At 37.2% G+C, this 27,937-nt stretch overlaps 4 protein-coding genes across 31 annotated transcripts; 2 read left to right on the top strand and 2 right to left on the bottom strand.

Annotated features, from left to right (window-relative positions):
* Positions 1-14: 14 nt before the first annotated feature.
* Positions 15-15,193, top strand: LOC124214426 (vanin-like protein 1). Of its 22 annotated transcripts, XM_069134161.1 has the most exons (16): positions 18-290; positions 377-456; positions 2,921-3,118; positions 4,703-4,787; positions 4,920-5,086; positions 5,650-5,825; positions 5,944-6,076; positions 6,517-6,555; positions 7,511-7,576; positions 7,957-8,146; positions 8,220-8,539; positions 8,856-9,124; positions 9,219-9,326; positions 12,081-12,166; positions 12,595-12,732; positions 12,909-13,049. In XM_069134161.1, the coding sequence occupies exons 3-15, from the start codon at positions 3,032-3,034 to the stop codon at positions 12,681-12,683; spliced, it is 1,815 nt and encodes a 604-aa protein (XP_068990262.1). In that variant the 5' UTR covers positions 18-290; positions 377-456; positions 2,921-3,031; the 3' UTR covers positions 12,684-12,732; positions 12,909-13,049. The 22 variants fall into 22 exon arrangements, 19 of the variants coding, with proteins under 19 accessions (XP_068990269.1, XP_068990262.1, XP_068990263.1 ...); XR_011176570.1 differs by lacking the exons at positions 12,081-12,166; positions 12,909-13,049 and adding exons at positions 9,812-9,939; positions 10,031-10,103 and having other exon boundaries at positions 15-456; positions 12,595-12,694; XM_069134162.1 differs by lacking the exon at positions 377-456.
* On the bottom strand, positions 6,302-18,060 carry LOC124214635 (IC cytokine homolog beag). 5 transcript variants are annotated; one of them, XR_006882166.2, is made up of 3 exons: positions 17,653-18,060; positions 15,661-17,363; positions 6,302-6,999 (listed from the first exon to the last, which is right to left on the bottom strand). XR_006882166.2 is itself a non-coding variant. In XM_046617121.2 (3 exons), the coding sequence occupies exon 3, from the start codon at positions 17,274-17,276 to the stop codon at positions 15,726-15,728; it is 1,551 nt and encodes a 516-aa protein (XP_046473077.1). In that variant the 5' UTR covers positions 17,277-17,363; positions 17,514-17,561; positions 17,653-18,059; the 3' UTR covers positions 14,542-15,725. The 5 variants fall into 5 exon arrangements, 4 of the variants coding, with proteins under 4 accessions (XP_046473077.1, XP_046473078.1, XP_046473075.1 ...); XM_046617121.2 differs by lacking the exon at positions 6,302-6,999 and adding an exon at positions 17,514-17,561 and having other exon boundaries at positions 14,542-17,363; positions 17,653-18,059; XM_046617122.2 differs by lacking the exon at positions 6,302-6,999 and having other exon boundaries at positions 14,542-17,363; positions 17,641-18,059.
* Positions 17,910-26,059, top strand: LOC124214628 (zinc finger protein 208). Of its 3 annotated transcripts, none has more exons than XM_046617089.2 (7): positions 17,910-18,062; positions 18,289-18,832; positions 19,196-19,368; positions 19,499-19,654; positions 19,828-20,208; positions 20,312-22,261; positions 22,345-26,059. In XM_046617089.2, exons 2-7 carry the CDS (start codon positions 18,475-18,477, stop codon positions 22,687-22,689), a joined length of 3,363 nt encoding a protein of 1,120 aa, XP_046473045.1. In that variant the 5' UTR covers positions 17,910-18,062; positions 18,289-18,474; the 3' UTR covers positions 22,690-26,059. The 3 variants fall into 3 exon arrangements, with proteins under 3 accessions (XP_046473045.1, XP_046473043.1, XP_046473047.1); XM_046617087.2 differs by having other exon boundaries at positions 18,289-18,916; XM_046617091.2 differs by having other exon boundaries at positions 18,289-18,916; positions 20,312-22,265; positions 22,345-22,483.
* Positions 24,787-27,852, bottom strand: LOC124214649 (uncharacterized). Its single transcript, XM_046617146.2, has 3 exons — positions 27,400-27,852; positions 27,228-27,311; positions 24,787-26,427 (listed from the first exon to the last, which is right to left on the bottom strand). The coding sequence occupies exons 1-3, from the start codon at positions 27,430-27,432 to the stop codon at positions 26,227-26,229; spliced, it is 318 nt and encodes a 105-aa protein (XP_046473102.1). The 5' UTR covers positions 27,433-27,852; the 3' UTR covers positions 24,787-26,226.
* Positions 27,853-27,937: the final 85 nt, after the last annotated feature.

The following is a 27,937-nucleotide window of genomic DNA, read 5'->3' as shown; positions in this document are numbered from 1 at the left end:
AGTCGGCAATCATTTGGAGTCCGGCTGTAAGCCTTCGTTACTGTAAAGCTGTTCTTATATACCGACCGAGTAACATTCTGTCGAGAAGTGGCTAACAGGCCAAAACATATCGTAGTCAGTCGTTTAGTTATTGTTAGTGATTAACCAGCAGTGGTCGAGTATTGTGTGTTTGCTGGGTCGATACCGTCGATATTTTCATGCGAAAGTGAATCGAAGCGAGTTCCTAGCACGAGCGTGAAATTTATTAGTTAAAAATGGCTGACCAAATTGTTATACAGACTTCATTCGTGGTTAGGTTTGATTACTTCAACAATTTATTATTTATTTAAGAATTTATTGAAAATGGTTCTATTTGCATCCGCGGTTTCGTTTCAAGGTGACGCATAATATCTCGTAATGCTTCGAAGTATAAAATGATTCGCCGGTCCAGGAATTTTAGTGGTTATAGCAAAACAGGTATTTTCACTTCAATACACTTTTGTACATGATATCAAAATTAGAAACGCTGATTGTCAATAAGAGGCTGGAGTAGGAAAATCGTATCGGTAGAATTGTTTTCGTTGTAATTTTTACGGAATACCAATGTAAGCACGGTGGCAGAAAACACGATAATCATAAATATGTATGTAGAAATGACAAAGTCACGTGTTTACGGTCGCTGACGATGATGATGGTGATTGGGTCATGCGTGCACACGCGCAGCAACGCGACCGCATTTATTTGATTCTGAAATCAAGAGTATCCAATTTATCAGGCCTGCAATTTATTATCAGGTGGTTGTAACATTTGGCCGGGAGAGCAAAATTACATGATTGGGTCCGTTACTGTTAGTCCAGTCGGAATGTACAGAAATACTACCGACTTCCATCTAGAAAGAACGCATTTGTGTAACTTTTTGTACAGGTAAATTGGATGACCAGAAGGTCTCCTCAAGTTTTCTATAAAAGTTAGGACCGGGTTGAGGCGCTAAAAATCATTAAATATAAAAGAAGCGGTAAGTCAGCGATATTTTTCTTTCTTTAGGGTTCAGAGAATAGTGTTTCCCACAAAAGATGTACGCTGTGTTGTCCTCTACAGCATAAGTCCTTTACAAATATCACGTAGAATTGTTAGTTTAACCGTGAATTGCTAGTGAATAAAAGAAACGATTGTTTTCTTCATTGCAAGTCATTCGGTCATTGAATAACGCAGTGTCCTGAAACTTATTCGGAGCGTAGAACAATCTCTCAACGAAAAACCCATTCACTGTTTAACCAACTACAACATATAGTTCAGCATCTATAATCGATCTGCGAAAATCCGCCCTTCCTCGATCACTACTGATCTGTAAGTCCCACACGCTGCCAAAAAATCACGGTAATAGTTTTTAGAACCCACTTTCAGAATATGTTGAAAAAATTTTTTTCCATCCAAACCCTACGTTTTTTGAGGAAATAAAATTTCGGCTTGTAAAGAAATGGAAATATCCTCGTCAATTTTCAAGTTACAGGAAATATTCTTGAAGGAACTGATAGGTCATTTTAAGACGAATTTTGCGGAAAAAAAAATCATCCCTTAATAATCACTAGAATCGAAGATACAAGTGGCTTAACCTTTTATTCATTTATTGTTTTCCTATTCAATATTTTCGGTCAAATCACAATCGCGAACGTTCTGTAAGCCTTCCGGCATCATTCCGATTATGTGTCATATTTCTTGGAACGTTGGTGACACTACCCCTACTCTCTCGCCCCTCACCGACGCACCGCTTAGTTAACAATAAATCTCCGTTGATATTTGTCCTATAGAAGAATTCTTTTTTCTAAACTAGGATATTTCTTTCTCACCAATCCGAATACGCCGGCGAAAAACGGTATTTTAAAATATTTAACTCACCAACTATCGGTTTCAGCTCAACTGAGTACTGAGAGCCGCTACAAGGTAACTCAACAATTAACAATGTGTTGGTATGAAATCCTTTTAATATTGTTGGCGTGAATTCAGTACGAAGTATTAAAATTCCTTACATAAATTTATTACGGACATTCTTGTTGGTGGGTTGATTTTAATCGGTGGGGATCTTGTTGCATCGCGATGCAAGTCATGTACATCTGACTGGACTATGCATCACAGGTGCAAAAACGCTTCTCCTTGATACGTCCGTAACGGGTTGACCGCTTCTGTTGTGGGAGATTCAATCAGGTTTCTAAGTCAGTCTGGGAACCGACGATTAATTAATTAATTAACTGCAGACGCAAATGAACTTCCTACGATTGGAGGAAATACTGTTCGAAATATTATCCCGCATAGTCGGTTTAGTGTTAGTGAGAAACTTGATAAACTTAATACTTCTCTAGGAGGGGGCACTTTCAAGGCTACGAAACGAACTTAAAAAGTCTACTCAGTCGCGACTAAACCTATGACTTCGGTAGTGTGCGTAGACTTTCCAGGGTAATTCAAGTTTCAAAGTTACATGGTTGGCTTTTCTCCGCAAGATTTCTGCGACGCGTTCTTCATTTCACGAATAATTTTATTTTTCACTCCGTACACGCGTCAACCGGCGCATCCGAAAAGTAACGCAGGCGATGTGAATTGGCAATAAGCACGCATTACCGAGGTTTTTCTCTGCTAGTATTTACATATTTTCTTTACAGAAATGTTCGTATAACGTCTTTCACCGATAATCTATCGACCGTTAACTTACGATTTATTTTTGCTCGACCTTTGCTCGCGTGTTTTCGATCCTCGAACATTTTTCACGATTCCGTATCGCTGAATCTTGAGGAAATAGAATTCTTAATCACGTTACACAAATGCATATACTTTCCCGAATCGCGACACTTGCAATGTCCGTACGTAAATCACTGAAAATACTGAACTTGTTGTTATCCGAGTAACTCGTGCTAAAGGTTCTAATTGCCACCTCGATATCATGTCACAGATAATCTGATAAATGGAGCGATCTCCCGCCAATATTCAGCGGCAGCGAACAACTCGTCTTCTTCATCGTCGCACGTGACACGTACAATGCAATCCTGAGATTCTTGTCGAAATGTGCGGCCTCAAAATTATTGTATTCACCCTTTGCATTTGGCACGTTTCTGCCGTGCTAATGAAAGATCAATGTCAGCGGGAATACGTACGTATGAACAACTTGTAAAAATTGAAACACGGCTCACGTCGCACCCACTTAAAACCGCGAAGATGCACCAATTTCACACAGATTAGCCCCACGCAATATTTTACCCCGCAATCCGGATTTTCTCTTTGCAAGACATGCCATGGGATCAAAATTTTAGACTAACGAATAAGTTCGGGAATAAAAAATTTTGAGCGACTGGTACTTGGCGGATATAATTTCGTGTGAAATGAGGTAGAATTTCAAGTGTTTTTATGTGATTGCGGTCTAACTGAGCCAATGCATGTATTTCATTGTAAGATTAATCGTAGTACTCGTACTTTGCTTTCAATTTGCATTTTTGAAAGCGTTCGTTATATTTGTGAAAGAAACATCACTTGCGGGAGAATTTGCGATGTAGATAAACTCTCGTCCGGAGTCTGAGACCAGCCACAAACTATATGTGTACGAAGCGGAAATGATAACAACCACATTGGCCTGTAAGACGAAAGATTCCATAACGATGAAATTTATGTTGGAAGTTCTTGCTTCGGTACGCACATAGCCTTATACGGTGACTTGTCACCATTTTTTTTCAGTTATCAACAGAGCACATCCCGAACTTATAGATTCGTGTTGTAATTTAACAAGAAAAATTATAAGATCCCATTTCGTATCGAGGATTACATTTTTTCGTCGACATCTGTGTTAATAATTTATTTAAATAAACACAAACGATCCACATTTGATATTGTTTTCCTTATTTTCATAAATGATTGAGTCACCAACATATCGTCAGAGGCCTTTAGTCGTTCGAAGAAAGCATATCTGTATGTTTATCGTCCAGACCTTTATTTACGATCCATAAAATCCGACGACTCTTGGAGACACGAAATCATTTCTCAATAGTGATTTGACGTCAAACGCCGGAAAATATTTCGTGGAACTTGCTTCGCGAGGTAAAAGCAGACGAGCGAAATGTATCGTTTTTAATTTTGCAACAACTTTTCAAGGTACTGAGTTAAGTATATCCCAATTTCTACGATATCGAGACAGCTCTGATTCTCAATTTGGAAAGAGAATATGGCACAACAATTGCATTTGTTTATAATTGAAAGATCAACTTTACCAAACTGCCGAAACGTGATTCTGGTGGAGAATGAAAATTCAGTCACTAGGGTGACAAGCAAATTTCGAAATCAGCAAAATGTCACCTGCGACTTTAACTGACGATTCAGTCCAAAGCGTTGAAATTATTGTACCATCGCCTTTTCGACAATTAGTTTGAATTTCTGACCTAGATAACGGAAATGCTTTTACAGTTAACAAATAGATTCCAACAATTATCAGGGTTGCTATCAGAGGTGATCTTCTGCTATCTATTGTGAACCCAGAGCGCAAAGCTCAGCAGGACTATTTTAGATCAGAGTCTAAAATTCCAGACAGTAAGAAGGTATCCATCCGTAACTCGACATAAAACATCAACATACACTAAAACTATTTCTCCGCAGGTTGTTAAACATAACGGAGCTTTCATTCATTGGTGGAGCAGTTCGCGAATTAAAGAAAAAAATATACACATTAAATACTCTTTACGATTTCCAGGAGTTCCCTGCAGAGTGGAAATCGACAGAAAATGACACTCTAGGACCTGGCAAGATGAAAGTAGTTTATGACAAAGACGCAAACGGTGAGATTCTTAGGAATAAAATTGCTCGAAATTTATCTGGTTGATCTAAGTAAGTCAAGATCAATCGATCTTCATTAAAAACGTTCGGTTCGTTCGGTGATATGACGTGTTCTGGCATACTTTGTTTCACAGAGATTCGTGCGACGTTCGTTAATGGACCGAAAGATGTTTGGATAACAGCACTTATCAAACCGACTGACAACGCCAACTGTCCTAAGACCCTCGAAGATGCTGAGAATCTTTTTCTATATAATCAAAATTATACTGAACGATCCAGTACTGCATACAAAGCGTCAAAGGTAATTAACTTCCGACCACGTGTCAGAGAGCCAAATTTTAGTAAACTTCCGTAGGTTGACTGTAAGACAGAAAGCTTCGTATACACCATATTTCGACAAATGTATGCAAGATCAAGCAATCGTAAACTTAGTAATTCTATCAAATTCAGGGCTATTTTCAATTCTTCGTTTTATGGGGGTAGTCGGGCGGAATTTTGATCGTACTGAGTTTTTGTTCTTAAAACGACTAGAAAAGATCAGATGAAAAATGTCTTTCAACCGGATTAAAATGATGATAGTGTGTATTCTGAAACAAAAATTCAATCTTCTGTGACAAAGTGTATGCGCTAAGAATTTTTTGCAGCGGCACGCAAAAAATTTCCTGCCAATAATTCCTCTATATCCTCTACGATGCAGACTTTCTGAATAAACATCATGAAGCGCAGTACATTTTTGGATTGAGATTAGATCAGTTACGTTGTTATGTCTTAAGTCAGCATAAAGTCAAATTATTTACAATTTCGAAAATCGACACATGTGTCATATTCCGACCAAGCATTATACAGATGCGTTGTTGTTTTCAGAATGCCGAAAAGCTAATGACCATCCCAAAACCAATTACTGGTTGTTATTATTTCAATGTAACGGATGAAAACGGCACCAATTGGTTATACGGCGGTCAATTTTACAATACGTCCAATCCTCACATCGATCCTCACCAGAAATGCAAACTAGAGTACTATCCCCCTGGTGACACGACGTGAGTTCCTAACGTACAATTTCATTCCATAACTCGACCATATTAAGTATCTGCTGTGAAAACTTGCGCATGGCTGAATCAGCCGATAACAAGGCAGTTCTTGCATTACTGTTTTCAGGAAAGAAAGTGTAAACATTCGTGTGACAGTACCGACATTGTGCCGCACGCTAGCATTATGCGTGATAAGCCATAACGGAAGCAGAACCGGAAAGGAATGCGACTCGCCTCAAACGGAGGAACAGTTTGAAAGGGTAATACAGCATTAGACTTACTTTATTTGCGAATATTCGATCAACACGATATATTCTAAATCTTATTTTGTTTCAATGGCCCACGGTTATTACCAATTGGCAATTACACATACATGATTGCACTTCCACGTTATAATTTTCTTGCTCCGTCAATATTGATGCTAAAAACACTTTTTTAAAGATTCAATTTATGTAGGTATACGTAGGTAGAATATTTTTCAAGCGCTACCTCCGTCAACACTCGATTACCTTAGAGTTTTTCTACGGGAGGTAGCACGGAAAATAGAATTTACGGCATGTGCGCAAATAGGGACTTTTCGACTCGTGTGAGGTACTTTGCACTGGTCGAGAAATCCCTATTTTATGCGCACTCGCCACGAAAATAACTATTGCGATGTAGGAGGAGATCTCTGAGCTGAAGTTTTCTCAATGCTTTTCAGGACACCGAGCACAGCTGTAAAAATCCAATCCCGCACAATGTGAGTGTTTTCTTGACATTTAAATTTTTTACATTGATGCAATTAATCCTGAACATAAAAATTGAAAATGACAGAATTTCCGTTTCGATGCCCTTAAATCCACCCTTGCATTTACCGGCGCTGTGTAAAACGATATGGGGCGCTGTTTGTCAGTATGTGATTTGGCTGTTTTTACTTTTTTTTTACTTTCATACGTGATTTTGTACAAGACAATACGAGATATTAAGGGTGAAAAAAAGACACTTTTTCTAAACATTTTTTCACAAGATACAGGCAATGCATTTTAAACTAACTGATTACAATATTGTAGAGTATCATTTCAAGAATATTTTCTGAAAATTTCAGTGGAAAATATAAAAAACTAAACCGTTGGCAGCAAATCTCCGGAGACGTCTCGAAAAACAGTTATTTTGTGGTGACGGTTGTAACTCATCACTGGGTCACCTGAAATCAATAAATCAAATTCATTTTATTAGTTTATGAGTTTTTCTAGGTAACGCTGTCAAGTTTTTTTTTTTTTTCTTACATTGTTGTTATTTTTCATTTTACAATAACAAATTTGCCGATTTTTGTTTACCGAAAATCGCGTTTTTAACTTTCCAGTGTTACCAAAAGTTGAAAGATCAAAAAAAGAAAAAAAAAAACTTGACAGCGTTATCTGGAGAAACTCATAAAGTAATAGAATCAATTTGACTTTTTGATTTCAGATGACCCAGTGATGAGTTACAACCGTCATCGTGAAACAACTTTTTTTCGAGACGTCTCCGGAGATTAGCTACCAATGGCTTAGTTTTTAATATTTTCCACTGAAATTTTCAGAAAATATTCTTGAAATGTTACTCTACAATACTGTAACCAGTTAATTTAAAATACATTGGCTGTATATTGTAAACAAATGTTCAAAAAAGTGTCTTTTTTCCACCGAATTAACGATACCCCCCCCCCCTTTAAGCAGAGGTTTATTGTTTTTCAGGAATGGGAAACCTGTACGTTTAGTCGGTTGCGCGCGAATCTTCTAGTGGTAAGTCTTGCGTTTCATTGAAATTCGAACGTAGTGCAGGAAGACTCAAATTTGAGTTCAAATTCATACGAACTCATAAGTTCCTTAGGTTTGTTTAATTATACAAAGTGTGTAGGATACGTTGTGGAAGCAACAGAGAAATCCAATTCGAATTATTTGTGTGAATAATAATGAATAAAAATCAAAACTTGATCTTTGTTGTACTGAAATAATAAGCCCGTTGAATTTTCGACTTCAAGATCAAGAAAATGTTTGCATCAAGTATGTAAGGGAAAGATTAGCAGTGAGCCTTGGCCGATTCCAATCACAGTCGCCTCTGTTTTCCCCTAAGGTTTGCTGCACAATATTTTCTTTTAATTAAATAAATCTCTTTGTTGTAGAAAACAAAAAAAAGTCCAAAGCATTCAAAATGGATAGTGGATGTTACACGGGAAGAAGAACGCGAATGCAATTCTAATCGTAGTTATTACGTGTCGATTTACACGATCGCTGGTAAATGCAAATTTCAAAATGAATCAGTGGAGTATTATCGTTGGCAACCTTTTATCTCTGACGAAGTGTTCCGCTTCAGTACGTAATTCAAATGTACTAACTTTTTATAATAAAACGAACCAATTAATGAATTTACATGATTTATTTGTAGCTCCTCCACCTGCCAGCAATTACCAGCCCAAAGACGATAGCCCCTATTCCCTCGAACTTGTTGCGACTATTCTTTCCTACGTCGCAGTAGGTGCCATTTCAGCAGGAATACTACTTTATTGGATCAGGCAGTACAACTATTTGATAGCTGTAGATAAGCTCAATAAAGAAAGACACAACGGAAAGTCGCAAAGAGCTCCGGAACAGAGTGATGACGGAGCATCGAAGGGAATTTTGTTGGTTTATACCAAGGGTTCGCTGTCGTTCATGGATAAAATGGAAAATTTTCGAAATTATTTGAGGCTTGCTTGTGGCTGCAGTGTAAGATTATTTGTAAACCTAAAGACCAGTCGTCGTACATACTTCACGTGTTGTCCGAAGTACAGAGAGGATCTCGCGAAGAGGGCGAGAAGGGTCTCACTCGAGAAAGACCCAACCAAAAACGGTCGAAGCAAGGCAAAGAGTCACCTCGGTTACCTTGAATGGTTCCCATTCGGGAAATCCTCTCATTGTCAAGGGAGGATATTAAATTAAAGTCAAGCACTTCGCGTTGTTGGCGACCAAGTATCCGGATGTCGAATGCACAAGTTATGCGGCATCGCGTCAACCTCTTTAAACGCTTTGTCTCTGATTCTAGGTTTACGACTTGCAGTCGCAGGAAGACGAGGATGACGTTGCAACATACGGAGCTACAGAATGGATTGGCAAGTTGTTACTGAATGGCAGCAAAGTAATTTTCGTTGACACCCCGGAGTTCCGTTCTATGGTCAATGGAATCGAATCTGACACAGCGGAAGAACGTGAACCGGTTGTTGACTCGCGTGATCTTGCGTTGCGATACGCTGTTGAGTCAGCTAAGAACGTCCAAGATCCCTCGACTCAATATTGCCAGCACTTTGTTGTTCGGTTAGTGACTGTGGAGAGAAATCGCGTTTCTTTCAATAAGCCGTGGTACAATATTCCAGTTCTCATTTCTAACCATACATTCCTCGATTCGCAGATGGGACGAAATAAAAACTACCGACGACTGGAATGACCCATTATCGTTGATCGCACCTCACATTCGTTTCAATCTTCCGGAGAATTTCGATACTTTGTGCAAGTACATGTGAGTTATATTTCTTTACTTTTCAATCTACGGAGTATGTTGAATGTTAGCGAAATATGGTGCAGCGCCGAACTCGGAAATCGGATTCTCTCTTTGACGTCATAATTATTTTTTTATATCTCGTTCGACGGTTGTAATAGATACTTAGAACGGAGACTTATTAGAATTCGAGTCATTAGAGTGATATTTCGGAAGGACCCAGAATGAGAACCGTCTGACTTGCAAAAACTATCGAGTGACAAGAATATTGTTCACGGTACAAAATATCTATCGTGCACACATCATTTCATTACATGTATACTGATTTCTAATATTTTTGACATCATTTCACCTGATTCACCATTGGTTCAGTGTCGTAACTCGATTCACTGTACCAAAGACCATAGAACTTCGACCGTCACAAAACCAAGCCGAATTACCTGGTCGATATATTTTAAAGCTTGCGTGAGTTTAAAATTCAGCCGTAATCGATTTGTCTGTTGCAGCCGCAACTCAATGGGTACAAAATTCAACTACCATGTAGTTGACGTCCCAAATGCCGCTGAAGCTAATACTATATAATAATACAAGCCAAGCATTTAGGATCACAATAACCTGTGAACACCATTATACTGTAAATTATTTTTTAAATCTCACTCCACGATAAGATCAAGTAGAAAATAAGATGTACTATGAACTGCAATTCAAAAAGATCTGTCGGATAGTTTCCAAAATGTGGGGATATAAAGTTCTGAAGGATGAAATCTTTTACGTACATTCAGCGGCTCAGCAAAAAACGTGAGTGTTCTGAAATCAAACTTATTATTTATACGCATTTTTTAATTATTATGATGGAAATAATTGTTATCACCTCAATTCTCCGTATTGTTTAAGGAGTTATATACAGTTAGAATTTTCAAAAAATCGATTTTTTTTTAAATTTTATTTTCTTAATGTACATATATTTAAGAATACACACAGAAAATTTCTTATCGTTCCGGTGAATATTTTTGAAGTTACACGCAAATTCGAAAAGGCGTTTCAGAATGCTTGAAAGTGCAAGGCCGGAGCGGAAGGGCTGACCTGGAACGCTGTCCCTTTTATGCACCTGCCCATCGTAAATGTTCCCTTCTAACATATTTAGATGCTTGAAGCAGCAGTGTGTTATTGTTTTTTCTATCCCTGAAAGGTAAATTTTTATTTTTCTCTCCCCAAACTTTAAACGCGTTTTTCTCAAAATGGTGTTTGCAAAGTCGGTGACCAACATTACTCGAAAACGGTTAAACCGATTGGTCTCAAATTTTAACACGAGCTTCTTAAATATTTTTTTTAGTAATTAATCGAAGATTTTTTCTCACCGATAAATATTTTTTTTTATAAACCATTTAAAGCCGAAACTTTGGTCAAAAATCGATTTTTTTTTTTGAAAAACCGCCATTTTGTCAAAAAAATTTATTTCGCTTATTCCTTCGATTGATTACTAGATTTAACATTACTTTAACGAAATCTGTTTCGTTTTTTAATTTCTGAGGATCCAGTTCAAAGATATAGTGGTCACCGCAAAACGTCTTTTTTGAGCGCACTCTGATAACGATCGACCGCTCATCCGTCGTCTATAGCTTACACTTCTCGATTGATTGATCACACATATATCATATAACCGCTTAGGTGAAGGCCCCCCCCCTCTCCCTCTATGGACCTACCTATTACTGAGTCCCGTAGTCACTGCTTTGGCATCTTTTTCAAACTGTTACAACCATTAAAAGTGAGAACAATCATAGAAAAAATTGCATGCCAATTGCATGCATGTCAAGGGTAAAAGCCAGGTTGAATTAGCGTGGAATGCCCCATATACACTATTTATTTGTGGGTTAGTGAAATAAAATGATAATGTGATAAGTCGATTTTACATAAGATTTCACTGTTTCAATTTTACGTCTACTCGACCGTCAACAATCGGCTGTGAATGTAAATTGAAATTTACCGTTAGTCAAATTCTTCATGTTCTTAATTTGAGTAATGAAATTGGACGATTCTTTAGTAATCACTTTGCGAAGCAACTGCAGAAATTTATTTCATACGACGATGCAAACAAATTCAAATATTTTTGTCTGTCAAATGCAACGCAACTGCGCAGTTTTCTATCGTCAATAACATTCGCATGTCTCAGACGCAGTTTACAGAACGATTGCGGAGCAGAACTGACGTTGCGTACAACGTAGTGTGTCTACCTACTTATTAAACTCGCCTAGGTATGTAAAAGCGGTTGTGAAAGTTGAAAATTAAAGTACATTCCGTGACTGTGGAGTTGAAAAAATAACAGGTGTGTTGCGCTAGTTACGCGATTTGATTGAAAAAAAAAAACTGACATCGTATTTCGAAAATACCGCGTAAATTTTCATATTGTTATTGTTTATGACAATGCCGGTATAAGTTTTCACGAATAGTCAGTGATATATGAAATTCGGTAAGTACGCCGAATGACTCGACATTATTGTAAGTCAGGTTTATAAGCGCAACACTTCGCCGTCCGGATAAAATTGAAAATTCTGATTACGCCTATGAAACAATTCATTATGCTTTTTGCTGCACTGAAATAGTGAATAAGTGAAAAACCCATTACTATACAAATATCTAGTCACGATAATTGAATAAGCTTAACCCAGGTTGCGATAACAGTTAGCTGTATTGCTGTTATCGAAGAGAATCGCTGTTTATTTTAGATAACAATATCTAAGGGGAACCTGGTTTATATAAGTAAAAATTATATTACAGCTGTCTTCATATTGATAACCATGCGTCTCTCGAAACTATTAATCGTTGCTGTCGCGTTGGCGATTTCTATTCAACTGACCTCCGAGGTATGTATCAACTCACATATTGAAATACGAGCCATCTTTTGGTCGAACACTACGAGACTCTATTGCACTGCCGCATGCCGCGTTCACTTCGAATTTACTTATCAATTGAAAAGAATATGATAACGCCAGATGCAATTCGTATATGAGATCGGCGTGACTTCACTTTACCGCGGTGCAATCGGGCCTGTATGTGAATTAAATAATTTATGTAACAAAACCGTTCAAAAACACTATTGAGAAAGAAATTTACTAGCTGGTAACTTAACGAATGTAGCATCCATAAGTAGTAGAATAATCTATCGATAATTCATGTTGAATCTATTATGTCGGTAATTTGAAAAAATACCAACTACATTCAATAATTAGTCATTTATCCATAATTTGATTATCGATCGTTCGCCTAATACTCTTCTATTCGTCATGTACAGGTTTTGGCCGCAGACACAACTTCTTACATAGGTGCAGTTGTCGAATACTACCCGGTTACAAATGGAACAAACGGGACGACAATCGCTAACGCTAATGCTCAAAATTATGTTACAATTATTAAGAGAGCTGCAAATTACGTGAGTAGATTTAAATAAAAGAAAAACTTTTTGTCTCTCATCGAAAAATCAAATAGCAGTGGTAAAATTTCTAACGTTCTTCGAGTTCAGAATTCTTTGTAAAAGAGTATATTTCTATAACGCTTGAAAAATATGTTTACCTAAATGAATTCCTTATATTCATTGAATTCTTTCAGAGCACGGACATCGTCGTATTTCCAGAAAGCTCTTTGACAATGGGACTCAATTCCTCCGACACGGACAGAACTTTATATCCTTCACACAGCTCTTTTGTACCAGACCCAGGAACAGACATACCCTGTGATAATTCGTCGACTGTCGTAATGGAGGTTTGTAAAGAGAACGATTGGATTCATCGGCAATACAAAGAATGTCAGACATCTTTAAACATACTACAATACAGGTGTTAGTCAGTATACCTAATGTCGGAATTTTCTTCCTAGGCTTTACGTTTGATCTCATGCGCTGCCAAGAATAACTCAATTTACGTCGTGGTGAACTTGAGCGAGAAAGAGAACTGCACCACGACAGGAACGTCGTCTCGTCCCTGTCCCAGCGACGGTTACTTCTACTACAACACAAACGTAGCGTTTGACCGAACAGGAGCAATCGTATCAAGATACAGAAAGTACAACCTCTTCGGCGAGCTGGGATTCAACATAACTTCGACCCCAGACATCGCGACATTTACCACGGATTTCAACGTTACATTTGGACAAATAATCTGTTTCGACATCCTCTTCAGAACGCCAACTCTGACTCTGATCAACGACTATAACGTCACCGACATCATTTTCTCGGTACACTGGTTCTCCGAGATGCCGTATCTGACCGCCATTCAGACCCAAACGGCCTGGTCCTACACGAACAACGTCAACCTTCTGGCATCAGGGTTCAACATGCCAGCTACCGGCAGTGGAGGCAGTGGAATATACGCTGGAACCAACGGAAAATTGGTCGCCCTTTTCTCGGAGAGTGCGAAGAACGCTCTTTTGGTGGCAAGAGTACCAAAGGTGATCGACGGGGCCCGAAACAACGTCACCTCCACGACCTATCCGCTGATCTACGAGTTCAGTAACACGGAAATCACGACTCTGGTCGGTATAACGACGGTCCCTCAGCAAGCGGTGATCCAGGATATTCTGACGGCTTACACGACGAGCGTTTTGTCCTTGAGCAACGGCACGACCGCCAGTTGGCTCGAAATATGCGATCGGCAGCTTTGCTGTTCCTTTTACGTCAACGGGACGTTCGATGCGGAGAGCGTCAATTCGAGTGCAAATTATTACAGATACCGCATCGCAGTATTCAACGGTGTGAGAACACATTCGGGCGTGGCTACCACCGGTGTGCAAATCTGCAGTATTATTTCTTGTAGAAATGATACGGCGAGCAGCTGCGGGCTGAGATTTGCCGCTACGGACACCGTCTTGCAGCCGACTGTCTTCAACGAAATCGTCGTATCCGGTAATTTTTCTACCACCTCAGACGCGATGCAGATGCCAGACTCATTGACCACGGATATGCTTCCATTAAACATCAGCGATTTCACCTACAGGAAAACTACCGTATCTGGTTCTACTTTAGCGAATGTCACCCACGTTTTGACCACTAAAACAAGCAGTTTGTTAACTTTTGCTATTTATGGTAGAAATTTCTCGGCCGATGGCCTGGCATTCACCGAAAGCGTTGTATCATCCGCGATTCCATTCTCACGCTTTTCAGTGGTCCTGACTACGGTTTTTGCAGTCTTAATTACCTTGCACATTTTGACTAAGTATTGAGAAGAGTAACTTTTTGTATCCGGAAAGTTGCGACGGGTATTATGTATGTAAATAATTACCTCGCAGAAATATCCAATAATATTAAGTATATATGTATATTTTTAATATGCATAGCGTGTATGATAAGTTCGTGACTTATGATCTAATCAAAATTAAAGATAGTTTGTACTATTTCACTGTTTTTTACCTTATTTCTCTATATGCTTCACGTGTAAAAAAAATTCTATCATCGTCTGTCTGCTAGTTAATGATGTCACTAAATGACTCAGTTACTGAAATTACTTTGCTACAATAAGATAGATTCTATGCGATAGAAGATTCAATGGAAAATTCGCAACTCGCGAGACAAAGAGCAATTACCGTTGGAGCCGTATATTCCATATTTTATTTTAAGATATTACATAAGCTTACTATGTAACTAGTAATTACGACCTGTATTTGTTAATCATGCAATGAATTTAGTGATTTAAATGTCTATTTCGATAAAAGTCTATGGCTAGCTCAATAGCAAAGTTTCCTTTCAAACACCTCGCCTCGCATTCTGTTACCCCCTTCGAGTCGAGGAATACTGTGAACCAGATAAAATTTCCTTATAACTATATGCAGTTCATATTTAAGTGTTAAATATATCACTTCCAACTGTTCAACTCTGCGTCAATAAATCACACTCTGCGCAAGTACAATATTTTATTTCACCTTGTTAAGATAATTCACTATTTTTTACGAACACTATCTAACATTAATTGTCACTGAACTCATTGCTGAGGTCAGACATCAGATAACGGAGAATAGGCAAGCCTGGCCATTTTGTGTACATATTTGTTTTGCCACATCCAGCAAAGTTATCTTAGATGACGATATAAGAATTCAGTAAAAATCGGAAAAGTATAAAATGATCTGTGGACGAGAACGTGGATAAAGTTGAGCCCTACAGAATCAATCCTGAGAAATCTATTGTTGAACGATTCTTGTCACAATTTATCGTCTTATTGACATTGAACCTAAATTCCAAATTGTAAATCATATTTTGCAAATTTTTTCTTGGTCTTCCAATTCTCTGATAAGCCAGATAAAAATACCTTCAATGATTTTCGTCATGATGAATAGTATGAGTAGCAAGAATGTAAAAATTGAGTTGACTGACCTAGCGGTGGCAATAACTTTCCCCCTCGGTTAAACTTGCGTATCCTGAATCGATATCTCATCTATTCAATATCTTGGGACTTTGAACTCTGGCACTGCTTCCGATCCTCCTGTTGGTTTTCTCTTATTCATGATGTTCTGTATTTTCTGCCATTCTCTGTCCAACTCTGCTTTCTCATTCTTCTCCTTATTATACTTCCTAGTTCTTCTTCCATCTGCCATTTTTACTCCATACTGGAAGGCAGCCTTGGGCAAAGCCTCCTTGTTGTTCATGTACTCGCTGTATTCCTCGGGAGTGTCAAAATCCCACCGTCCAATTGGCCCTTTCTTGTTTCCCAGGTCCATTTTAGTGTAGTCCACTTCGTCGTCGGAATCGTCAATAGCATCCTGCATCTCGTCAAGTCCTGGATAACACTCGGCATAGCCTTCAGGTTCGGCAGCAAGTTTATTCAACAGCATACCCTTCTTAGGTGCATTTTCAATGCTCTGTGCTATTACTGGCGGTAGCTGTGGAGCGTTAGCTGCATCGTCTGTCGACGTCTCAACTGGTTTGTCAAAATATGAACCCTTTTTCTTGTCCTTTGAATGAACAGCCTCCTTTCTGCTTGACGAAGGAACGTAGTCGCCGATATCTCCATAAATGCTGTCGTCTTGAGGCCTCTGTGCTGTATCAATTTCGTTGAGTTCCTCTACACGTGATTTGCCTTCACGGTTCTTCTTTCCTTTCTTATTATGTCGACTGCCCTGACGCAAGTAGGACAAAATCTGGGCTAGTTTATTTATGACAATATCGTTGGTCGTCAAAGTTGGCGTTGTGTCTATCGTCGGGACGTCGGCCTTGCTCCTGATCAGCGTCGTTGGTATGTCACCATCCGCATTTTCATCATCTAGCTCAATGACGTATGCCATTCGACCAGGGCAATACAATTCGTTGCGTTCAACATGTTTGGATCGCATAATAGCCAATGTTTTGTGTATATTACGTCCTATCTTTGTCTTGAATTGCATTTCCTCCTCTTTTTTTTCCACCTCTTTCTTGTCCTTCTCTTTATCTTTCTTTGGCTTCACCAGCTTTTCCATTTCAATTTCCTGCTCTTGTTCCTTGGCCTCTATCTCACTCCTTACCTTCTGCAGCAACGCGTAATCCAACCCTTTCACCAAATGAGTGTGCTCCATATCTCCACCCAAGAACTTCGACTGTTGTATCATCTGCCTCCTTCTTTCTGCTGCATCCATACCAGATTTAACATCTGGCGCTACGGCTCGGTAGGCACTCGCTGTATTCATCGGATCTTCGGACTGATAATCAGCATTAGTTCCATCTCGTCTCTCCCTCGCTCTGTCTCTGTACTTCTCAGCTAGTTCTGCCATTTTATCCTCCTCCTGTTTCTTAAGCTTGGCATAAAAACTCTTCTTTTTTCGCCTCAACTCTGCTCGACTTCCTCCCGCTATTACGGGAGTTTGTGCCGTCTTAGCTGCGGTGTCTCGCATTGTTCCAGGAACCGACGCCGGAGTTGACGACGGCACCGAAGCCCTCGGCGTCATTAAGAGACGCCTAAAATCATCATTGGTCAATCTCACCGAAAGCCCCATATCCTCCTCCATTGTGTCCGGCATTTTTGTCAATAGAAATGCGCAGGAAATAGATTATTCTTGAGTTAGATACTCGCCAGCAGCTCCGCTTGGTAGTCTACTCATCAGCAACTGTAATAAATGATTGAACCCCATTAACGCAGTCAAAAATTTTTAAAACCACTTTTGATAATTTAATTAATGATCATCAGCAAAACAATCTATCTAGTAGTTTGTTGTTGACTTTGAGGTTAATTATATAATTCGATTTTACAAAATTACCTGCATTTGCTAGCAACTGAAAATACAAGAGAGCAAATGTTCGCACAACTGCAAATTGTAAAATTTACTGATGCAAATTGCTATTGATACGTAACAAATATGTAAGTCAATTTATCAGTGCATTTACATACGCCCTTACGTCTCACAAGCAGCCGGAGTAACAAACAATCGAGTTATTCCTCTCGTTTTAAGGTTATGTCGGTCGCTGTTCTGACACGTACGCCTCTGTGCAACGTATACGATTTGAAATTAATGAGTAACAGATTTTATAACCTGTAGGATTCACTGGTCCAAATTTTTTCACACCAAAATAATAAACGCTTCGATGATTTCGAATACAGTTCAACGTTTGCGAAGTTCAAGTGCACGGACTCAAACGAAACCGTGTCGCGTAACTGGCGCCATGACACTTTAGCCCAACCTAACTTCACACCCGTCAAACGTCAAACTCGCAATTTTATCATCCCTATTGAGAAGGAATTTGTAGCGTCACTCATTTTAATTATTGAATGAGATATTCTCGTCCATCGCGGACACCTGCAACGCGTTGTGAGTATGAGAGAAGACATTAAACGATATTCAGTAACAGCTTACAAATTCATTCTTCTTATACATACGCTTCCAACCCATTTGTAAAGTCACATGACTGATTGTAAATTTTCTGTATATACTTTACCTAGCGTACTGCCTGTTCATTCTAGGCAGTAAACGGTGCTGAAAACAATTCATTATTGGTTTGCTTGGCTTCAATTGATATATTTATATTTCCTTACAGCTGACATATCGACAACAACATGAACGTCGATTAAAATACATACCGATCAAAAAAGCCAAGATGATTTCAGCTTGCCACAGAGATTCTTACGATTACGAAAGCTTGTCTTCTAATGAATAGATTGAGGATGATTCGAAAGGGAATAGTGTCCACAAATCTGAACAAGATCCTTTTCGTCGTGAATCTATGCGTTACATCACGAGTACAGAGGGAGAACACGTCTGTTCTATGTGCAGCAACATGTTCGAGAATGAAAAAGAACTTGCTGATTATGAGTTGCCATCAGATGGTTCAATGTACGGAAATTCAACAGATAACGAAGAACAGACGAAAGTCAATCAACATGGAAAGAGCAAGGTTTTGACTGTCGATTTGATCAGACCGTTCAAATGTGATTTATGTGATTTGGTATTTGACAGAATGTCACAGTTGGACAAACACAAAAGAAATGTGCATAGCCAGGAAAGATCTCAAGTATGTCAGATATGTGGAAAAGGATTTTTCAGGTCAACAGATTTGAAAACCCACTTAAACATTCATTTAGGTACTAATAGATGCATTTGCGAAGTTTGCGGAAGAGAATTCAATCATGTTTCCAATTTAATTAGGCATGGCAGAACTCACTCAGGTAAAAACGGAACTTTATCTCACTTTAGACTTTTTTTCACAACTGGATTGAGAAACTATCGCAGTAAAAGGCTAAGACGTCGTTTTGCTTCTTTTTGGATACTTTTACCATTTTTTATCGCAATGTTGCGTCAAACTGAAAAGACCGTTTTTGGCGCAGTTTATATGAAAATAAAACATTTTAATTAACATGATACTCCTGCTAAACATGACAGAGTTCTAAAACAATTGACATAAATATATGTAAAATTAAATAATAATTAGAACCAATGGATTATAGGAGTGAAGCCGTACCCGTGCACCATTTGTGGCAAGCGATTTACACAGATCAATACATTAACCAGACACAAAGCTATTCACAAAAGAGGAGATGACAGTATGGACTGTTGTTTTTGTGACAAACAGTATAAAACTAGAAATGGTCTTAAACTACACATGAAGAAATCGCACGGAGTAAGTATCGCCCTGCTTCACAATTTAGAATCATGCACACGCTGCAACTATTTCTTAGATCAATATGCCAAATTATTAATCATACGTCTTATTAAGCGCAAATATGAATGAAAAATTTTTTTATTTACAGTTTACTGGAAGTTGTCAGCAGGATTATGGAAAAATTGTTAAACGCAAACATTACTGTACAATTTGTGGGGACAGTTTTCAATTCGTTGAGCTATTAAAAGTTCACGAGAGTATGCATCAAGGCATAAATATATTGGAGTGCAAAAGTTGTAATCAGGTGAGAGAATTTGCAATTCTACACGGCTTGTTTCTTTGGCCAATTTTGGATACTTAATTCTTTCTGTCATTTGCAATGTGTCTTTGAAATATCGACAAAAATCATTATGTAAACATTTTTTCGTATTAACTACTTCTCAGTCCCAATTCAATATATATATATTTATATTTTAGGTATTTCAAAAGATGGACGAAATCAAAGAACACAGATGTGATAAACCAAAACTATCTGGTGCAAATGAAATGATATCTGAGAAAATTGTGTCTGATAAAGAATTCTCTGAGAAGGCCAGAAACCAAGAAAAAATTATATCAAATTTATCTACAGAGGAACAAAGTTTTGTTACAAAACTTGAGGTTGTTGACCAAGGTTCGAGAGATTCTTGTTCGGAAAGAATTCCTAGAGCCAAGGGTATCTCGAAAATGAATACGATACAGAATTCAAGTAACCATGAACCTGATTACAAATTCAAACCGACTATTCTTACATGTCCCAGCAACCGGGAAGAGGATAAGCGAACTAAAGAAACAATCGTTTATGTTACTACTGAACAGGTATAAACATATACGTAATTACAATTACTTTTGTTACACTATATTTTGCTATCTTACTTACATTAAACCTTAACAAACTCATATCAAATCTAATTGTTTACAGCTGGCAAACATGAATACGGAACAAGTAGTAGATACAGCAAACCATTTTTTGCATGAACACTTGATGCAACTAGCGGCCGAAAGTGCTTTGCAAACTGATAATATAAGTTCTCGAGACTGTGACAATGAAGCCGCTGTATCTGAGATGATAAGTAATTGTTGGAAAGAAATTGAGATACCTGATGTGAATGAACCTGAACTAGCCGAAAAGCAAGATGCGTCATCAAAAAATACTACCCAAAATATAATTTATGTACACACGTTAAGAAAGGACGGTCTAGCATTTTTGAATAAAAGTGGAGATCTCGGGAATATTGGTACTGAAATAATGCCAGAAAAATTACAAAATATTAAACATGACTTAGAGGCGATCGAAAATTCTACTTTGCATGCCGAGCTTCAAGAGACACATACTTTGAAGCTTAGAGAAAGTGAATGCGTACAGAAGCATCATCTGGTTGGAAATAAAAATTGTAGTAAAAAAATTTCTGGAGTTAAACGAAATCCAAATAAATTGTTAGATTCTGTGTTATTTGAAAATATAAATTTAAACTGTTCAGAACCAAGTCATAGACAAGAATTAGACACAAGTTCGGTTACAAAAGGAATGAAAGTACTAGAAATTCAAGACTCTGTGCTGTACTTGAATGAAGAAAACTCTGATAAAGGACAACGCGAAGATGGTAATTTACAAACCACTTTACATGCACAGAATATGTTTGAAGACTTATTCAAAAATCATATGGATAACGTTAATACGGTAATCACTAAATCCTCTGACAATCAAGAACCAACTTTGAGATTGGTGAAAACAGACAACGAAGAACAATTCTATGAGCTACTGATCACAAATTGCTCAGAAAATGTGGTAGAATCTTGCGAAATAGGAAAAATTTCAGAGGAGAGTATCCACGAAAATTCAAAAATAACACCAAACGAGCCTATATCAGATTCACTGTTGAAATTAGTCCAATTAGAGAATGGTCAACGTATCTTGGAGTTAACGGAAAACACGCTATCAGAGGGATCTGATATTCCCGAAATGATTGGAAAGCGGACAGGAACGGAGGATATTGAAGAGGAAGTACAAAATTTATCGAAAAATGTTAATCACGATAAAAGTGGCGAAAAAAGTTTTGTGCATAACAGGGGGGAGAAAATCTTTTACCTGGCACAAAGTAACAAAGATAATTTGATTGACTTTTTTGAAATAGAAACACTTGGGACGCAAGACCAGAACTGTGATTTTGTCTCGGACGAAACTATACAGAATCTATCAATACAAACAAATTTTGACGATTTGGGAACTCTGAACAAAAATGAAAATTTGGAAATTGAGAATCCGCCAATGGGTAATGAAAGTTGTGAAGAAATCTTTGGATTAATTCAGAATAATCTTCCGAAATACAATGAGAAAATTAAAAGCGAGTCCAAGAAAACTGTAAGGGAAGATGGACCCATGGTAAGACTTGTACAGAACGAAGATGGGGCGCAATTTTTCGAACTAATTCGAGGAGATTCAGAATTTGATGAAACGCAAGACTTTGAGTTGATTCAAACCTATGATACAGATGAAGGGCAAAGCACCCAATTTGTAAATAATATCAAACACGCTGAAAACGTGCATACAGAAACAAGTTACACGATGAATGGTACCGACGAGAAAAGTAAACTAGAATCTGAAGTATCTCAGAAGAAAAAGCCGAAAAGTAATGTGAAAAAGTATAACTGTGACGTTTGTAAAAAATCATTTTCAAAAGGTTACAATTACAGACAACACATAGGAACACATTTTGCTGATCAACAAAAATTCAAATGCAAGGAATGTGGGACATTATTTGCCTGGAAGTCTACTCTCAATAAACACATGGCTAGTCACAGAGCTGGAGGGCAACAGAAATTCGTCTGTGAAATTTGTCCAAAAGTCTATACAACTTTGTCTCAAGTAAACGTGGGTATTGCACTTTTTTTTACTTATATGCGCTGCTACCGATGTGAGTTGTTGTTTTAATGCAATATTAATATTTTATACAGGAACACGTTAAGAGAGATCACCTCAAGGAGCGTAATCACAAGTGTACACATTGTTCGAAGACATTCTTCAAAAAGTTTGACCTCAAAACACATACCCGTACCCACACAAAAGAACGACCGTACGAGTGTCGCATTTGTTACAAGAGTTTCCATTATCAGAGTCACATTATTCGCCACGAGCGTATTCACTCAGGAGAGCGACCATACGCTTGTAATATTTGTGAAAAAGCATTCACGCAATTGGGGTCATTGAAGAATCACAGGCAGAGGCATCAAGAATTGAAAATAGATATTTTAGATTATCAAATGGATGAAGACGATCCTTTACCGCGATCAACATTGTAGGTTTGGACATATTTTTACATACAATAACTCTCAGATTAATATACTTCTGTAGTCAGAGTTTCACAGAGAATTGGTATAATAGTAATCATGTTTATGTGCAAGGTTGGTTTATAATATACATATATTGAAGTTACATATTTTTCCGTGTACTATGTATATACATATGTTATAGGTATCCACTCAAGTCGTGAAGTTAGTCCATAAAATTTTATTAAAAAGACCCGAAGTTAACTTGTAAAAAACAGTTGTAACCCTGACATTGTTATTCCTAGCATATTCCCAATAAAATTTTTGGCCCCTTGCAATCTCGCTACAATCCATTCTCAACTAAGGAATCATCTCCGATAATGGTATTTTGGCGATACAATGTGTACGAAGTACATTTAAAAGTGTATGAGATTGCCGAAAAGGAAGAAGATTGTTTTAAATATTGGGAAATTGTGTGTAACATGTCGTGTATAGGTATAATATATACCAATAAAAGGGATGCAAAAAAACTGCGGCTTGTGAGAGCGCAACACTCGTTTTACAATGTTAATTTGTTTTTCCTAAAGTTAAAGAGAGAATAAAATATGCGAGGTTGAATATTGAATGAACCAATTCACTACAGAGATAACATTTTATTTTTCAATAATATCGTTAATATTTAAAAAGGTACAGATCTTTAGCTTCGTTTAACGAACGTTAAACGTACATACGTTGAAATGTTGAGCAATTACGTGTCGTAATGTAATGGTGTAAATGATAGCTATCAGAATTAGGTACTTCAATACTGTTACTTGCTGTTGTTATGAATGAATATTTTATGAAAATAACATATAATACTTCCTTGATGTAGTTGATGATTCAAGCAAACATTACTTTTCAAATTAGGTTCAATTACCAATATGTAATTATATTAAAAATACTGGATTAATCACAATTATTTCCTGTTACAAATTTTAAGGGATTTGATTGTGAATGGCGACGAGATAAATGTGGAAAACACAGTTTTACATATCACCCAAAATTGCTTCCAGAGATAAAAGCATGGTTTTAAGTTTCTTATCCGAACTAATCAGATTCCTAGTATTGTAGGATTTTTTTAGAATTGTATACGAAATTTGATCAAACCCTGTAATTTTCAAGCAAAGTATAGATTGAAATACCTAACCGAAGTTAACAAGTTTCGTGTTTATCATTCAGAGTGAGATTGGAAAGTGAAAGAAATTTAAAAAAACTATATTGTGCAAAAACTCTGCTGTTGTAAATCGCTAATGAGAAGTTCCCATATCGAATTCGTGCTCTGTACTGGATACATATTCATAATATCCATTGAAAAGTAATAAATTATAAAGTATCTATACTGTATAATTATGAAGAAATTGCACAATAAAAATAGAATTAGAATTGTCCAAGTTCATAGTTATTAGTAAAGATGTTGGATACACCAAAGGCTACTATGTGATATGTAGACTAGCCTAACGCAGATTTTTTAAATCTACTTACTGTATACACAAAACATTATTCTAATTGACCAAAATTTTTTGGCACATTCTGAATGTGTTGCAGACCATCCTTTACTTATAATTAGTGTATAATTTCTTTTTCATTTCTCTTTAGTTTTTATTTTATCATTAGCAGGGTAGATGAAAGAGAAATTATTTTGAGTAGTGAATATAGTATACAAATAAATAAATATTACAGAAATGCGTAGATATTGGTTAGGGGACACCTTATCGCGGCTACGGAAAGAATAAGAGTGTGACTCAAACTATACTTATAATCTAGAGATTTTCGTCAAGTTTTAGACAATCGGTGTGAAATCTTGCATCGATATGCATCAATTTGAAAGTCATATAATACAAGAACCTTTCACTCATATCAATTCTGAATTGTGGCAGAATTTAAAAAATACCAAAACAATAGTTTACTTGTACATCAATTGTTGCAACCTGAACTAGTCCATAATAAAACTTAAAACCAATTCTACCCACGATTAACCTTTAGAGGGCCAGTATTTTTCCCTTGAAATTCGATATTTTTTATAGGTATGATTTATGTATATAAATAGTCAACACATGGAGAAATGGAGTTTCCATGTTATCTGCTGACTCCTAAAAAAGCCAAGCTGGTCCTATGAAGGTTAAATGTTTATTTTTTTTTTTTTTTGTCTCAGAATGTAAATAATGAGCATCGATAGTTTGTATAATGAATTACGAAACACTCAACTATCATTTTTGAATATGGCTTTCTTCTCATCCATTTCCTCAATGGATAATCGTCACCTATGATTATCTAAATTTACGACATCATAAAGTGAAAAACGAAAATCTAACTAAACCTTTGAAACTACCTTCACATTTTCATCTATACTAACAATAATTAAAACTAACAAAATGTAATACTAACTGCCAATTAAGTCTGAGCAGAGGAAAAGCTAATGCTTAATGCCCGTAAATTTTACTCTCGTCAACTATTTCTACTTCCTTCAGGAAGACCTTCATCTATATGGTAATATAAACATGGTAATCAAAAAGTAAGTACTACGAGTATTACGCTCGAAAATAATTTACGTACGCTACATCCTTATCAGAGTAATAGATAACTGGAATTCGGTACATAAGTGTAATAGGTAATTGTAAAACATAGTACGCACAGCCTATTCAATGGGTAACCATGTATTAAGGCAATATTCGTTTCATAATTAATTACTCTTTGTAATCTAACTTCACCGTTTCGGCACAAAGGAGCTGTATTTGCTTCTGCAACTTGGCACTGAGATATTTTCAAGTTATATGTTTTGAAACAAAGACATACTTCTCTTAGAATCATGTGATCGAGATACATTTCATTGAATTACAGAACCTACAAGAAAATTCGTATTAAAATACTTGATATTCAATAGTTGAAATACTGTGCTGAGAGTAGAGTTGGTGTCTTAAAAGTTGAAACGTTCTATAAATATCTTGATGTTGAATTAAAAACTTTTCATGAGATCAGACCGAAAATCGTGATATTAATAGTTCTGTCTGTACAGATTTTGACCATTCCGTTTAAAACCCATTATCCAATGTCTGACACCACTTTTCGTTATTGTACTTTCGAGACTTACAAATCGCATTCAAATACCAAGAATATGTGGCAATGCCAATTGGTTTATAGATCCAATATTTAAATCTTACTGATTTCGTTCCACCATAATTCATTAAATAAAAACCCATGTTCTCTGATTGGCCCCAACACCATAAATAAAAACATACATACCGAATGAATTATTCATCAAATATTCCACTTGTTCCCAAGCGGGTGAAACCAAACCAGTAAAATTTTAAATAATTTATGATCGATAAAACACGTAAGTGTTGTTGTCAGACAGATCATTACCTTTTATCATTTCTGAAAAATTAAGTCTAGTTTGTGAATAAAAATTATCTCACAATGTGTGACTATTAGCACCTGTAAAAATAATGGGTAGAAATCACTTCTATTACATATTAAATAAACTAAAGCAATCAATAATAGCGATCTCGGTTCTCATTTCATTTCATTTCACTTCTACTTTAGCTGCGGAGTTGGTTTTTGTCCAACTATTTTATTGCGTAGAATGTTGAAATGGCCTTGAACCTGAGAAAGCTGAGTTTTTAGAGAGTCGGAAAGTTGCTTCTGGAGTTGTTGAACCTCGAGGATGTCACGGCGTAACGTTTGATATTCTTCTTTCACTTGGGTTACTGAACGCAAGAGTCTGAGCACAGATATCTGCATAAAATATATTTACGAACACATCATCGCAGTTGCAAGAGGGTCACGGATACTGGTTAAAAGTAAAAAAAAATTTCGCCACTGTCTCAACTACATGCACGCACATTTTGTGACATCGTTACGAATTCAGTCGATCTCCAAATCCAACGTAGTATGGAAAATTAATTACATCGATAGAACGCGCAAAACTTCTTCCGAATCTTTTACTCAGACACGATCAAGTGTTCGTGGTTCTCAATAATCTTTTACTTATATTTTTAGATACTGCTAAAAATTAGGGTAGGTACAAGTGGAAGCGAAACATGGAATGGCGTCAATCAATAGAACATTGCAGCCTGTTTCACTTGTTAACGCTATTCCTAGCACCGTGCAATCTTGTGCATCCAAACCAACCCTTGATGCTTCGTACATTCAAAATCGCTTCACATATCCAAGTGTTACAAAAATTGTGGTAAAGTCTTTGTATTTAGTTATGTGTTAACAAAATGCAAAAGAAAAATAACAAGTCGAAATCTTTCTAATAAAATTACGAATCCTGTGTTAAGAGTCCTAAGCCGATTATTATCTAATTTTTGTCTTATGTACTGCATCAATATCTACGTAGTTAAACTTGGTGGCAACAAAGAATTTTACCATCGTACGAGAATTGTTTTGTCAAATAAAATGCCAAACGATATCTTACAGGATACGGGTGTTTTATACCTGAGATAGAAAAAACATCAACAAAACTCTGAAGCCCATCCCACTTTGACCTTATAAAGACTGGCGTTAGCGGAACGTGAAAACTTGTGCATTACCTCGTTGTCCGGGTCCTGAAATTCTTTTTCAAACGCGTCGATTTGCCAGGTGATCATGTCCAGCTTGCCATCGGCTTCGCGTACCTGAAAATTACGATATATTATTCGTCGAGTGTTCCGCGTTGACGTTCTGAGGTTAACCGGTAGTCATATTTCAGAAATAAAAGCTTACGCTCTGCTCCAGATGTACAATTGCGGAATTCATTCTGCCCCTGTACTTTATTCACAACAAGGTATTCAAGGGTTTTGTGTTTACTTGTGTAGTTTCTATTTATCGTATTCGCCGTATGAATGCCTCAGTGACGTTATTTCAAATTATTTATTTCACGTCTGTTCATTGATTGCGAAAGGAGCCGTTGATATGTGCCGCTTTTGAAAAGAAACTGTGGCACGATCTACCAGGTGGCAGTACTGAATAAGTCTTTAGACTGGACTAGAATCGAGTGGACTAGGTGGACTTGCTTATAGAGCTTGCTACGTTTCAAGGTTTTAAGACTCGGGTTCTAAACAACCGCGAAACGATCCATCCGCTTTATTTTCAATTCAAATGTCTTACCCGGCATTCTACTTATGATCTTTAAATACGTATAAGCAACCTATTTGAACGTATTTTACGACGTAAGAGATAGAGGGAAATAGCAACCTGCACTTAATTGCGATGCATGGTATTGAAAAAAAAAATGAGAAAATCGTAAAACTATACCTTGAGA

Source organism: Neodiprion pinetum, chromosome 3, assembly GCF_021155775.2.
Source record: "Neodiprion pinetum isolate iyNeoPine1 chromosome 3, iyNeoPine1.2, whole genome shotgun sequence".
Classification (NCBI taxonomy): domain Eukaryota; kingdom Metazoa; phylum Arthropoda; class Insecta; order Hymenoptera; family Diprionidae; genus Neodiprion; species Neodiprion pinetum.
This window is presented reverse-complemented; position numbering and strand designations above follow the sequence as displayed.